The sequence below is a fragment of the Nicotiana sylvestris genome, chromosome 10, assembly GCF_000393655.2.
Source record: "Nicotiana sylvestris chromosome 10, ASM39365v2, whole genome shotgun sequence".
Classification (NCBI taxonomy): domain Eukaryota; kingdom Viridiplantae; phylum Streptophyta; class Magnoliopsida; order Solanales; family Solanaceae; genus Nicotiana; species Nicotiana sylvestris.
Window position 1 is genome coordinate 78,053,690 of NC_091066.1, and position 15,606 is coordinate 78,069,295.

General features: G+C 37.8%; 2 protein-coding genes across 2 annotated transcripts; one reads left to right on the plus strand and one right to left on the minus strand.

Annotated features, from left to right (window-relative positions):
• Positions 1 to 2,334: 2,334 nt before the first annotated feature.
• Positions 2,335 to 3,719, minus strand: LOC138879575 (uncharacterized). The gene is made up of 4 exons (XM_070159190.1): positions 3,714 to 3,719; positions 3,428 to 3,492; positions 3,270 to 3,341; positions 2,335 to 2,602 (listed from the first exon to the last, which is right to left on the minus strand). Exons 1-4 carry the CDS (start codon positions 3,717 to 3,719, stop codon positions 2,335 to 2,337), a joined length of 411 nt encoding a protein of 136 aa, XP_070015291.1.
• Positions 3,720 to 4,367: 648 nt separating this feature from the next.
• On the plus strand, positions 4,368 to 14,253 carry LOC104240702 (polyadenylation and cleavage factor homolog 4). Its single transcript, XM_009795580.2, has 7 exons — positions 4,368 to 4,888; positions 5,541 to 5,642; positions 5,729 to 5,992; positions 10,562 to 11,254; positions 11,678 to 12,628; positions 12,715 to 13,263; positions 14,014 to 14,253. The coding sequence occupies exons 1-7, from the start codon at positions 4,541 to 4,543 to the stop codon at positions 14,053 to 14,055; spliced, it is 2,949 nt and encodes a 982-aa protein (XP_009793882.1). The 5' UTR covers positions 4,368 to 4,540; the 3' UTR covers positions 14,056 to 14,253.
• Positions 14,254 to 15,606: the final 1,353 nt, after the last annotated feature.

Sequence of the window (15,606 nt, forward strand, 5' to 3'; positions counted from 1 at the left end):
TTCAGCAAATCCTTATATGGATTAGAGCAATCATGGCGTACATGAGTATCTTAGAGCAATTGATGCACGAATGTATCTTGCTAAAATTATGAGTATAATAATATGCTAGCGAGATATATATTTACTACTATGTGGTGGAGATATTGGAATACGATTAGTATTATATTGCAAAAGAAATTCTTGATATAGATTTATTTATTCTAACAAATATTGTCAAGGTTTTGTTGGTTATGCAAATGCAGGCATTTCCTGAAGTTCGTTATTCAAACAATTTATTCGCATGTGAGGGTACTGCCATATTTTTATTTCACAAGGCAGTGTCAGTTGTTGATACTTATTCAAGTCATGCCAATATACTAGCAACTGATAAAGCAAATGACTCAACACATAACACATGTGTGATTTTTCTTTGAAGAGAAGATTCCAATAATAGTAAAAACGATGATGTCTGCTTATGTCAATTGAAAGAAGGATATATTGAAGATGACAGAATAAAACAAATATTTCATCAAAGTTCTTTATCAGACAAAATCTTCACTGAACGGTGAAATAGATGTTCGACAAATTTGTTTGCTTGATAATTTGGTGGATCTGTTCAATAAAGTATGAGCAACCTCAATATTTGAGAAGTTGGTATACATGACCAGAATGCGTTATTTTGGAGAAATAAATTGATGTTTCCATCAGGGGGAGGCAAATACGCGTTCTACTATTTTTTTTCTTAGCTAAGGTTTTATCCCACTGGGTTTTCCTGGCAAGGTTTTTAATGAGGCAGCAAGTAATGCGTACTACTAGATATATGTACTCTTTTTCCTTCACTAGAATTATTTTCCCACACGGTTTTTCATAGTAAGGTTTTAACGAGGCACGTTATATATGGACATCCAAGGAGGAGTATTATAAATAATTATCTAATAGTGGATGTCCATAATTTAATAAAGGAGTAATACCCACTAATCTTCTCCATCATCTCTATAACTCTTACTACTCCAATACTTATGGAATTATGGTTGTACTTTCATACCTCCATAACCTCCCACATGATCTTTCTCCATGATCTAAAATGTTTAATGTCATGTTTATGTCATTCTTTTATATACCTCTATGTAATACTATAAATAGAAGATGAGAAGTGATATTGTAGAGACTTGGAAATCACTTGATAAAATAAGAAAGTTCTATCTTCCTCTCTACATCTATTGTCTATTTTATTGTTTCATACTATTATTTTGAGTTTAGTTTTTTAAAAACAACAACAACGACCCAGTAAAATTTCATTAGTGGGGTTTGGGAAGGGTAGTGTGTACATAGACCTTACCCCTATCCGGAGGGAGTAGAGAGGTTGTTTTCGAAAAATCCTTGGCTCAAAAAGACGAAAAGAGACAATATATCAGTACCATCAATAGAAACTAAATGAATAATAACAACATTATAAAAGCCAAAAAATAGATGAAAATAGTAGTAATAACCCGTAAATAGAACCGGCACTATAAAACGAAAGAGTAGTGAGAATACAATATTAACCACTAGCAGTCTAAGACAAAAATCCTATTAGACTAGCCTCAAATAGTTACGACCCTACCCTACAACCCTAATACTCGACCTCTACAACTTCCTATCAATGGTCATGTCATCGGAAATCTGAAGTTGCACCATGTTCTGCCTGATCACCTATCCCAAATATTTCTTAGGCCGCCCCTACCTCTTCTCATGCCTTCCAAAGCCAGCCGCTCACACATCCTCACTGGTGCATCTGGGCTTCTCCTCTGTATGCCCGAACCATCTGAGTCTCGCTTTCCGCATCTTCATAAATGGGAGCCACGTCCATCTTCTCTCGAATATCATCATTCCTGAACTTATCCATCCTCGTGTGCCCGCACATCTACCTCAACATCCTCATTTTTGCTACTCTCATTTTTTTAGATATGTGAGTTGTTAACTGGTCAACACTCAGCCCCATACACCATGGCCGATCTAACCACCGCTCTATAAAATTTACCTTTGAGTAACGGTGGTACTTTCTTATCACACAGGACTCCATACGCTAACCTCCACTTCATCCACCCCACCCTAATACGGTGTGTGACATCCTCGTCGATCTCCCCATCCCCATAGATAACCGACCTAAGGTACTTGAAACTGCCTCTACTGAAGATGACCTATGATTCAAGCCTCACGTCCATGCACGCCTCCCTCGGCTCGGCGCTAAACTTGTACTCCAAGTATTCCGTCTTGGTCCAACTCAGCTTGAAACCCTTAGACTCAAGGGTCTATCTCCAAACCTCCAGCCTCTCGTTAATACCACCTTGCGTCTCATCAATCAGAATTGTGTCATCAGCGAATAATATACACCATGGCACCTCCCCTTGAATATGGTATGTTAGTATGTCCATCACCAGAGCAAATAAGAATGTACTTAGCGCAGAATCCTTGGTGTAACCCCATAACAACCGAAAAATGCTCCGAGTAACCTTCTACTGTCCTAACCCGGGTCTTACTTCCATCATACATATCCTTAATCGCCCTAATATAGGCAACCAACACACCTTTCTCCTCCAAGCTTAGTTTTTTAACAAGTACTATTTTATTCCTGTAGTAAACTCTGAATATTAAAATTTAAAACATACACTAAATACGAATTCTTCTAAAATAGAGCAAAAAAGAAAAATAAGGCGCATCAATAGAAACAGGTATGTACACACTACACATATAGTCATACCGGAAAAGGTCCTGAAATACCCCTTTACTATTAGAAATTGTTTAAAATTACCCTCCGTTATACTATTGGATCAGAAATACCCCTACCGTTTTACTATTCAAACACATATACCCCTAACTTAACGGACTGGACATGTGGAACTCATCCAAGATTGTTGGTCCATCTCACTACAAAAAAAACTGGATTTAGCTACGAACGTCGTCGCTAATCTGTCGCTAAAATGCTCGTTGCTAGAAGAATCTTTTGATAATCCGTCGCTAAATGAGATTAGCGACGGATTTTTCTGTTTAGCTACAGATTTTGTCCGTCGCTAAACCCTGGTTTTTTAGTAGTGTCTGGTCTTATTTTACACTTGACCCGCCCCATTACCCGGTACCCAGAACCCCTAACCTAACCCTCTTCAACAAATTCAAAGTCTGAACCCTAACTTTATGAACGATCAACCTCAAAGAAACCCAACAAACTCCAACACCCTTGATGCCCTCTCCTTCAAGCTCCTCCCCACTCTACCACTGGCCTAGCTGACAGAATTAACATATCACATGCCCACCTCCTATCTGCCCATATCATCTTCTCCTTTACCTTCATCCCCACAAACTCCTCTATAACATCCAAGATCAACCTGAAAGAATCCAGCAAAAAGAGTGATAGAATAAGATGACCAAAAACACCCAACATAATAAGTGATGTGAGCTTTGAAGTCTCTACTTTGCTCTAGCATATGCAATGACAACTCTGATTCTGACCAAACCTGTCTCCTTCCCCAACCCACCCTAAATCCCAACCCAAAAAAGAATAAAAGAAAACAAACGTAGAAAACCTAAAAGATGCATAGTTGTGAAAGTCAAGGAAGACGTTAATATAGTAAGGGGAAAGTCTTTTAGGTGTTCGATTTCAATTACTTCTCCAAAAAAAATATTAAATAGTCTTAAGTCATAGGATATGAAGGAAGTCCCCAAATGAAGATTTTTTATTAAGAGAACAAATGTATTACTTCCATAGACTACTCCAACAATGGAGAATCGAGCAACCAAAAATTATTAGTCTAGATCACTGTTGTTTAGCTCATCCCCTTATTTATTTTCTACACATTATTGGTTCATAAGGAAGTTCATGCTGCCTCGTCGAGAACATGTATGTGTTAAGGATGCAAAAGAGTTTTTAAAACTGTGAATTGGTTTATTTCCATTTTTTTGTATCCGGGTCTCCTTCTTGACGAATCCTCATATCTAGAGAGTTTACAGTAAACGTTTTTTTAGATAGATCTACAACAAACTATTACACTATCAAAATAAATATAGATTGTTGGCGATACGAATAAGCATTTCTCCAATAAAGGACAAGAAATATGGTTCATAAGGTTAGAGCTCGGGCTTTAAATTGGTTGGAGAGGGTACGGTTATGGGTACTGGGTAGCGGGACAAGTCAAGTGTAATATAAGATTAGATGGACCAACAATCTTGGATGCGTGCCACGTGTAAATTAGGGGTTATATGTGTTTGAATAATAAAACAATAGGGTTACTTCTGATCTAACAATATATGTAATTTTAAACAATTTCTAATAGTAAAGGGGGCATTTAAGGACCTTTTCCTATTACAATATTGGGAAGCAATTTATTCACAATATTTTTCCTTATTACAGCAATTTGGTCCTTTTAGGACATGGATTTATCAGTTCAGTTCGGGGGGCTCCCATTCCCTCTAATGGGCACCCACCACAACTTAACACCTATCCCTCTCTCTTTCTCCTTCTAAACACCCCGCCTACCCCGGATCCTTCCCCTCCGTCACCGGTGGCTTAAACCCTAACCCTAACTCAATGGCTTTAGCCGGCGGTTTTGCGAGCTCTAAGCCAATCCAAAACGATGCCGTTGTGGCGGCGCCACCAAAACCCTTGCCGTCACCTTCTATAATCGAACGATTTAGGGCGGCTTTAAAGGAAAGAGAGGAGGAACTTAGGGCTTCCTCTATGCCGGTCATCGACGACGATGATGATGTTATCGTGTTGCCCCCGACCATGGACGAGATTGTTAGGCTTTACGAGCTCTTTTTGTCCGATTTAACTTTCAATTCTAAGCCTGTCATTACTGACCTCACCATAATTGCCGGCGAACAGAGAGAACACGGTCAAGGCATCGCTGACGCCATTTGTTCTCGCATTCTTGAGGTAAGAGTTTTATTCTACTCTGTTTTTAGGGTTTTGGAATGCCGCTTACTGCAACGGTTACTTTTATTGCCACGTATTCTGTGAATGCTAAACTGAATTCTAGTATGAAAATGTACTAGTTATGGTGTGGAAGTCCTTGGGATAAGTAATTTCAAATAAAATTAGATGCTTTAACCCACTCCAGTTGACAGATACTTGTAGAGCTGAATGACGCAGCTCCAAAATCCGGGATATTATCTTGTCATGATTCAGCTGACCTTGTACTCGTTTTGAAAATTATCTAGTTCACAGGGGTTTTGAGTTTTAAGGATTATAGCTGAAATCTTAATTGTCTCCCTACTCGTTTTGAAAATTATCAAGTTCACAAGGGTTTGAGTTTTAAGGATTACTAATCAAGTGCATTTAGACCATTCATTACCTCTATTGATCACCTGTAATAACTGTTTAGGTTAAGCTAAATCTGACCAGTACTTTGTTAGAAAATTTGTCAAAGAAGTGTGTACTCATTTTGTTTATGTTTACAAGTAGAGTCTCTGCATTTTCTTATTTTTTATCTGTCAGGAGAACCAGTAAAATTTTGCTTGTAGCTTGTCATTTTTATGTACTAGTTGCCCATAGTTTGCTGCATTCTCAGTTTATTCTCTTTTTTTAGGTCCCAGTAGAACAGAAACTACCCTCATTATACCTTCTGGATAGTATTGTAAAGAATATTGGCAGGGATTATGTCAGGCATTTCTCTGCCCATTTACCTGAGGTGAGTAAAATTATCAGGTTTTGGCTCATTGTTATGGTGTTGTTGTACCACTTTATATTATTTAATTTAATATTTCTATTTCCAAGGTTTTCTGTGAGGCATACAGGCAAGTGCACCCTAGCATGCATCCTGCAATGCGCCACCTCTTCGGGACGTGGTCAACTGTGTTCCCAGCACCTGTCCTCCGCAAAATTGAGACTCGCCTCCAGTTTTCCCAGTCGGGGGCCCAACAATCTTCTGGCTTGACTTCATCAAGAGCATCTGAATCACCGCGACCAACTCATGGCATTCATGTAAATCCAAAATATTTGGAAGCAAGGCGTCAGCTTGGGCACTCCACTATTGATTCAGTAAGCTTTTAGTGAATCCTTATTCCCGACTTGACATCTATTCCCTTTAGCAAGTTTTCTCGTTTGAATTATCTCTATCTGCAGATTGTTTTAAGTTTTCTGGTGCTGTATTAAGTATCTGTTTTAATTGCTCATCTGTTCCCCCTTGGTTCTCATATCCATACCCAATATTCCAAATGGTTAAATAAGATTTAAGGAGGTGGCCACAATTATGAAAACGTCTTCAACAAGAGTAGGTAGAGGGCTTTAATCTTGGCATTTTAAAAGTTTAAAGCCTTCTGCCCCATTTTCAATTTGGGAGATCTAGGTAGTGAAGGAACAAGTAAAGCTGAGTCTGGAAAAGGATTAATATGCAAGTTGGATCATTGATGAAAAAAATAATACGCGAAGCACACTCTCTAGCTGCTTAAGTTGCTCGAACTCGGGTGTGAGTGTCCGATATGGGTGTGGATCTAGAAGTCGGATTGTTCCGGATTTTTTTTTATTTGGGGGGAAGGGGATATGAATATAGGTGCAGACACTCGGCTAAAATTAATTCAAAATCTAAAACTAGAGTTATAAAAATATGTCTAAACTATGAGACATTATGTGGAAAGCTTACAAGGTATTATGAGAAGGAGAAAATACTGATCAAGAGGAGAATCCATGGAGATAAAAGGATAATGACTAACATAGAAATTTCTATATGTAAACTATTACATTTTCTTCAATTTCACCCTAGCTTTTGTTTTGATTTAAAAAATTACTATATTTGTCCCGAATTTCTCTTTCAATTTTGGTCAAAGTACCCAAAATCGGTTGATCATATCCGATATGGATACCACGCCCGCGTCCACAGCCACGTCGTGTCGACACGGGTGTAGCACCAAAAGTGAAGAGTCCGAGCAGCTTAACTAGCCGCACATTTTTTAGCCTGTAAACGTGTGTCCATTCTTTTTTATGTAAATAACATTTAGGACATGTTAATTCTTCTGTTTGATCGCACGTCCTATACCTGTCACTAAATAGTCCCAAATCGAAACTTTGGGGTCTTTGGATATTCTCTCTGTTGCTTAACAAAGTGAGAAAAACCTTCTTCTTTGAATCTATTGGTATGTATTTGGATTTTGAACCTGCAATTAAGGATCTTTCTTGCTATGGTTAAGAACATAAATGGTGTATGGACTAGTCCCTTCGGGGATACCGATGAACAAAAGGTGTACATACTATAGTCAAAGCAATTACTATTAAGTATGGACATCAATCTAATGCCATGTTTTCAAGTTGTTCTCGAGTAAGCCATGCGACAAGATTGGACGTGTGTCCAATATTCTCTTTTTTTTCTTCAAATAAATTTGTGTGAGCTTGCTCATATTGCTAGTCCCAAGTTCGTATAAAAGGGCTGGGGTAGGTTGACGACTAGTGTATAGTTCGTCAATTAACTAAATTCTTGATGATCATAGTATAAAATACTTCAAAACGAAATAGATAGTGAAGATTCAGTGGACCCGTTTTAGCTTTGGATTGAAGCAATGTTGTACCTTTTAATTTTGCTACAAGTGTCTATAGTACTCCCTCCGTTTCAATTTATGCGACAGTGTTTGACTGGGCACGAAGTTTGTTAAAAAAAGACAAACTTTTGAAACTTGTGATCTTAAACATGCCATGAGATTGTTGTGGCTATAAAATTAAGGGTAAAATAGGAAGTTTAGAGCTGATTGTTTTCAAATATAAATGTGTCATTCTTTGGGTACAAAGGAAATAGTGAAATAATTACAGGTGGGGTACTTCCCCATCCAATTTTAGCGAATATTCTTTTCTCAAACTTAGTTTAGCCTATTTTTTTTATTTATATATTTTGAAACTTCTTTTCACCTATTAACAAGGTATTAAGAAGATCTGAGTTAGAAACTGATTTGAGACTGATATTCATGTTTATCATCACAGATTTAAACATTGTTAGGTATATTAACGTGATAAATTTAAAACTTCATTGTTGGGGGTTTTAAAAGCATAAAAACTCATAAATGGGGTTTGTGATTGAAATTTTTGACAAATTGATAATTGGGGTCCGTTGGGGATGTCATTTGGAAGTTGTGGTTAGAATTTGAAGCTATTTGGTGAATAGGTATGCTATTTGGTGATTTTTTTCGTGAGTTGAAGTTAGTAGGAGATGTAATCCAAAATTTGTATACAGTGTTATATGAGTGTATAATATTGTATATTAGGTGTAAATACACTGCTGCCAAAAACAATGAGATATATGGTTGTAAACTTAAAAATATGGTTACGTAGGTGCAATGCAGTGTGTTGGGTTGTACTTTTGTGCAAATCTTTTGTAAATAGTGCCACCAAAACCGGAACATAGGGAGTAACGGAAAAAAAGGGAACAGATAATCCAGTGTTTTTAAAAGCGAAAAGTGCAAAAAAGCGATAAAGTATATAAGACTTGAAATGGAAAGTGAGATGTGAAGCGTGCGCTTCTTTGAAATGAAGTGCACAGCTTACACAAGTAAACAATATCAAATATATTAGAATTTGGTAATTTAATAATCAAACTGTAATTTAAATACCTAATTTCACTATCATACTATAATGCCGATATAAATAGAACTCCTTAAAGTTGAGATTTAAAGAACCCAACTTTTCTGCTGGGATCACCTTGTGTGTCATTGTTCGAATCACACACTTTCTAAAGTGATAAGTCGATAACCCCTTGCTTCGCATGGCTTCATTACTTTAGTAGACAAACCGATGGCTAATAACACTGGATAGCTCCAAATAGAGATTCTAGAAAAAGAAACTTCTAGGCATTTGCATAATAAATAACACTTAGACTAAAGATAAATCCTTAGTTTTCCTGCTCTCTCCAGTATCTGACATAAAAATCCAGAACCTTTCTTTATTTGGTAATTTCTTATTCACTTCACCAACTAGAAAGTTGTGCTTTGGGTGTTTCTTAAAAATATGTCTTGTTATAACACCAAATTCGATATTGAAGGGTTGCATATGTGCACTTACCTTCCCTCCGTCCAAGTCTCCTAGCTAGGAGAGACAAGTAGATTTGATGACTACCCAATGATCTCAAAGTGTTTCGCTGTATATCAAGCATAGTAAGTGACATGTCATATAGATTAGGTAGTTATAAGGGTATTACAACAACAACAACTATTGAGAGTCAGTCCCAAGCAAAGTTGGGATCGGCGATATGAATACTCACTTCTTTCTTTAAGCTCTGCTCATATCATCATCATACCAAAATAAAATGAGAGTGTTAGTGAAAAATAGTTTTATATATAGAAATAATAGTAATATAAAAAGAAAAATAGTACTCCCTCCGTTTCAATTTAGATGAGGTACTTTGACTCGACACGGAGTTTAAGGAAAAAAAAGAAGACTTTTGAAACTTGTGGTCTTAACAGCTAAGGGGTAAAAGCTTTGTGGGGCCATGACATTTGTGTGGTTATAAAAGCTTCTCATTAAAGGTAAAATGGGTAAAATGAAGAGTTTAAAGTTGAATTATTTCCAATTGTAGAAATATTTCATTCTTTGTGGAGCAAACTCATAAGGAAAGTTTGTCATCTAAATTGAAACAACGGGAGTAATAATTTTAGAAGTTCTCTGACAAATTTAAATCCTATTCCTAACTAGTAAGTATAACCTATACGAGATCTTTTTCTTCCATTGAAATGGGTAAAATGAAGAGTTTAAAGTTGAATTATTTCCAATTGTAGAAATGTTTCATTCTTTGTGGAACAAACTCATAAGGAAAGTTTGTCATCTAAATTGAAACAACGGGAGTAATAATTTTAGAAGTTCTCTGACAAATTTAAATCCTATTCCTAACTAGTAAGTATAACCTATACGAGATCTTTTTCTTCCATTGTGCCCTATCTTTAGCAAGTCTGCATTGATTCCAAAATCCAAAAATTTGCATGTCTTTCGAGACAACTTTTTTCCATATGATTTTAGGTCTATTTCATTCCCTTTTAACTCCTTCATTTACCATAGTTTTACACCTCCGGACCGATGCCATCTGTAAGGCGACTCAAGACATGATCAAACTATTTCAAGTGACCTTCTCTCATTTATCCTCAATGCGTGCTGCTTGCACCTCTTGAGAATGTGGTCTTTTCTATCTCATCTAATCTTGTTTTGACCGCACCTCCATCGTAGCATTCACATATTTGCAACATTCATCTTGTGGATATGTTGGACTTTAGTAGCCCGACATTCACTACCATATAACATTGTCGGTCTTATAGCTGTTAGATAGAACTTACCTTTCACTTAGGTAGGCACTTCTATCACATAACACTCCAGTAGCACCGTTTCAACCATCTAGTTTTAATCCTTTGGGTAACATCTTCATCTGTCATTGAATAACGAGCCTAAATGTGTAAATTATTTGCATTTAAGGGTACTATTTTGGAAAAATGTTATAGGCTTCAAAGTTGAATTACAGTGGCCACCTTGCTTTATTATACTTGTTAATAGATTTACACTTCGGTGTCAAACATGTGGAGGGATTTTTAACTGCAAAAAGTGATGATGAGTAGAATTTCTCACAGTGAAGTTTGACTGTTGCAGGTTAGAGCTGAAAATCCTGCAGGCCATATATCTTCAGATCTGGAAGCTAAGCAAGTTTTGTCTACAGCTTCAAGGAATGCAAGGTCATCCTCTCCTTATAGAGTGGGGCCCGCGAGGTCATTGTCACCCACCCTTGATGAGTTTGCAGTGGATAATTCTGCCATAGGACTCAGAGAAGGGGCCTCACCATCTCATTCTGCACTTGATTATGGGCTTAACAGAGTAAGAGGTAGAGATGATGAGAGGAATGAGTGGCAGAGAATTTTGCCTGATGATGCCAATCAGCAACCAGACATTCCTGTTAAATATGGTCTGAACAAGGATTTTGATCTTCAAGGACCTAGAGCTTTGATTGATGCTTATGGAATTGATGAAAGGGAAAAATTAGCCAATCAGAGGCAAAGAAAGATGGGGAATGCTGCTATGAATAGCTTAGGCGAAAGGATAGCCGTAAAGACGTGGCAAAATACTGAAGAGGAAGAATTCAATTGGGAAGATATGAGTCCAACTTTAGCAGATCAGAGTCCTTTTAATGATTTGTCAACATCTATTCGTCATCCTCAGAGTATTAGGACGAGACCTGGCTTAGATTCACAACATGCTGTGCCTTTAGTGACTGATCCTAGAAGGAGCTGGTCTAATCGAGGACAATATTCGTCAGTTCATGATTCTTCCTTGGATGATGTTCACTCGGTTAGTATTGATGTCTTGTCGCATGCAGTTATCTTTTCCTTTTTTTTTTGCTTGTGGATGCTCTTCAAACTTTGTTGATGTCTCTGATATAAGAGCAATAAAAATTACCCGTAACAGCATTTCTGGTTATCTTATCTTCAGCCCATTGTTCAGATTGGAATTCTTTTTCTGCCTTCTCATTGGCTTAAACAAACCTAATTGGAGCCTAGTGGCTTTATTTGGTCTATTTATCATGTAAGCGAGTTATTTCACAGTTGTGGACTGGACCTGTAATTCTAACATTTGTTTTCCTGGTCAAGATATCATCATAATGCACCATAAGTAAATTCATTTGCTCCTTTGTCTTGTAAGGGCATGGTTTTGTTTCCTCGCGGAAAAGAATGTTTTTTTTTCATATTGAAATTATGTCAGTTCTTTTGGCAGTCTGGTCGAGGGGCGAGAAATAAAATTACTGGATATTGCGATGAGACATCTCTGATTTCAGGTTCACATTATCTTCAAAAACTTCCAGAAAATGTGCCACTGTTGCATCAAAGACATTTAAAGGTTGAAGGAAGTGGAATCTCATTAGTGACTGGTGAACCAAAGCATCCTTTGATTAGCAATTTGGTTGCCGATGGACATACTTGGAGGCCGCCATATATTCCGCCAAGAATGAATCCTACTTTTGACTTTTCAGTTCAGGATATTCGGGCTATTACTGGACGGGTCCCGATTGTACCATGGCCTCCCACAGATGTGCATAATCCCCAATCTTTGACTTCAAAACCTTTTGTTCTGCCTCATCAACATATCAGAAGTCCTTTTGAAGTAAAGAATGCTAGCAGTTCAGTTGTCAATCATAATCTGGACAAGTCAGTTCTTCCTGGGCAACAGATTGATAATTCGAAGAGCAACTCATATATCAAGTTTCCGCAATTTCCTAGTCAACATCCTGCATCATTTTCTGCAAGTCTTCAAAACTCTGAACAAGTGGCTTCAGCAGAATCTCAGCTATTGTTTTCTCAGCGTATGCATCAGACTACGGTTCCAAGTGCCTCACTTCCAGCCTCGAACCATTTGCTATTACCGCCAATTTATGGATACACTCCACAGGGTCCTGGTTCTTCTGTAGGTACTCTGATGCCCCTGCCAGTTTCAGGTACGCAGGTGCCTCTGCCATTGGTTAATATCCCAAATACATCTTCACAATTCTCGTCAGGGGCCTTACCACCTTTGCCCAGAGGCCCACTTCCCATGTCATCTCAATTCACGCCAACATCCCAAAATCTAGGTCAGGTTACTCCTAACCCTCCGGCAGGGGGCTTTTCAAGCTTGATTAGCTCACTCATGGCCCAAGGTTTGATTTCGTTGACAAATCAGGCTCCCCCACAGGTACTGGATATTTATTCTATGTCAAGCTTTCTCAACTGTCAATTTTCTCGTGAAGATTTTTCTCAGCCATGTGATTCAATTTTTAGGATTCTGTGGGCCTTGATTTTAATCCGGATCTCCTTAAGGTTCGTCAGGATTCTGCGGTAACTGCTTTATATGCCGATCTTCCAAGACAGTGCAAAACTTGTGGCCTACGATTTAAATGCCAAGAGGCTCACAGCAGTCACATGGATTGGCATGTAACTAAGAATCGAGTATCAAAAAATCGCAAGCAGAAGTCTTCTCGTAAGTGGTTTGTAAGTGTCAATATGTGGCTTAGTGGTACGGAGGCTTTGGGATCTGATGCAGCTCCTGGATTTCTACCCGCTGAGCAAGTTGTGGAAAAGAAGGATGATGAAGAATTGGCCGTGCCTGCTGATGATGAGCAAAATGTTTGTGCACTGTGTGGAGAGCCTTTTGATGATTTTTACAGTGACGAGACTGAAGAATGGATGTATAAGGGGGCCGTCTATATGAATGCACCAAGTGGGTCAACTGCTGGAATGGAAAAGTCTCAGTTGGGTCCAATTATTCATGCAAAATGCAGGTCTGAATCTAGTGCAACTCCACATGAGGACTCCAGAAGAGTGGATGAGGTGGGCTCCCCTCTTCCCCCCCCTCTCTGTTTTTTTTTTTTTTTTTGTGTGTGTGTGTGTGTGTGGGGGGGGGGGGTTAGATGACTTGATTGGGACTCCCCAACTTGTTTGGGACTGAGGAGTTGTTGCTTTAGATGATTTGATTGCATGTTAAATATCATTGTGTCTTATTCCTGAATATCTTACCTACACGTAAAATGGAATTCAATCGGTAGTGCCTTTAATTTGCCTGATAGTTGTACCAAGTCTAGCTCTTTGTATTTATTGCAGTATTTTGTTGATACTGCTTTTAGTAATATCTTACCTTATCAAAAAAAAAAAAAAAAATTCCCTGATAGTCGTATTCCTAACAGCTATTAGGTGGTTGAGGACATAAAGTTGGCTAGTAGCTCAAAGCTTGAATCTCTATAGTTTGTTCTTGAAGTTGTTTAGTACTTGGTGACAAATAGTGCATGCCTTTCTAAGTGATTAGAAAAAGCAACACAGTTTACCTGCGAAACATGAGTGGCTGATTCTATAGCTAGGTGCAAGTTGTGGAGACAGAGGAATTGTAGCTCCTGAAAGTCATTACTTAGTATTTAGTGGTTATCATAATTGCTGGTGCGTTTTTAAATCTCAAAACTGTTTAAATGTTCAAGACTTGCTTGTATATTTACTTTTCCCAAAATGCTGGGGATATGCTTGTTGATTCAGGGCTAATGTTTAAGGTTTCTAATTTGTTTTCTATATTTGGAAATTGATTTTCTCTAGGGTCTGGAAGATGGAAGTCAGAGGAAACGAATGCGGAGTTAGCTTCATTAAATTAGCTTCTAGGTGCATTGTAACTTTACCTTGAGATTCCTCCATGATAGTATTTTTCTTTAGATTATTTTTAGGTACCGTGCCAGAATCGTGTACATGTACAGGAGTTGTAACATCAAAGCTTCTTGTCAAAAAAGGTTTCATACAGTCTTGGAGCATTTATATACTGGCTTTCTCTATTGTTGCTTCCCTTGTGGATCTTCTTTCATTTGTTATTATTTTCTTCAACTTTGAGAGGCTGTACCAGCGAAGGTGCTTTTTGCATCCTTTGACTGTTAACAAATTTGCGGGTATAATCCATTTTTTCTCCTTTCACATAGAAGTTTCTGCAGGAGGCACAGGGTGCTCCGATGATCTTCTGCAAGCTGGTGCTGTGTCAGCATTAATCTACATTTTTCTGCAGGGAAATGTTGGGAGCAGGAATAAATCTACTGTAGGTGCAATGCAATAAGGATTTCCTTCTATTCCTTATCAGATGTAAAAATATGAACTCTTTCTATTTACTGAATTATCGAGGCATATACAGTTTGATGTTGTAAGAGCTGTGTGATATGGTATTTGTCAGTTTTCTTTGTTGAGTTAGTAATCTGCTTCAATGAAATATGTTGGTATTTGTTATGTGCTCGAGAGGGGGCCAATCTCATATGTGCGTGGTTGCTATAATATATATATAGTGGTGGCGATCTATGTACTGTTTAATGAGTAATTCCATTTAACTAACGTTGTGTGGTCAAGAAAAATTATGATGCATTGGTCTAAATGCTGGTTGTAACTGTTCCCTCCCTCCTTTAGAAATGGTAGATCTTGCTATGGCTGAAGCTAATCAGGCTGTTTTGAGGAAAAGAATTGGCTGTTCAGAGTTGCTCTCGACTTGGGTTGCAAAGGAAATATTTTAATATCCCAAGGCAAATGAAGTTTCACAAGGACGGGAAACGAGTTTAATAAAGTCTATTAACAATTCAAATTCCAATGATAGTGCGAATTGAATGTTATAGTTAGATGGAAAGTCCTTTCAGAGATTCTGTTTTTCTGTGGTGACGCTGTCACATTTGTTCAAGGATCTTGTTTAAACAGTTCATTCCGTTTGTACTTTAGCTGTAACATATTCTTCCATGGAGTGATAGTCCAAAATATGTAAGAAACAACCATTTCCCCAACTATACCGTCCGGTCGATCGTTTTTCACTCATCTTTCTTGCCACCTTGATTAACTACTTAATTACTTCCTATATGATTTATAGAGCATTATTTTGTGATTTTTTTTGGTTCTGATTTGATGTACATGTTTGGTTTTAACAAATTAGACATGATTTTCATTGGACTACTCCCGAGACAATCGTTTTGAAGCTCTTTGCAGTACTTTGATTATTTGGATATGTGATAAAGTGACAGTAAATCGGCTTAGTTGAACGTATATAACGTGAGTTATGGTTCCGCTAGTTGGAACTAGAGTGACTCGTGGAAATAATTACAACAATTATCAATTGGAATAGCTGGAATTAGAAAATCTTGTTAGTACATTATAAGAAAAACAACTATGGTC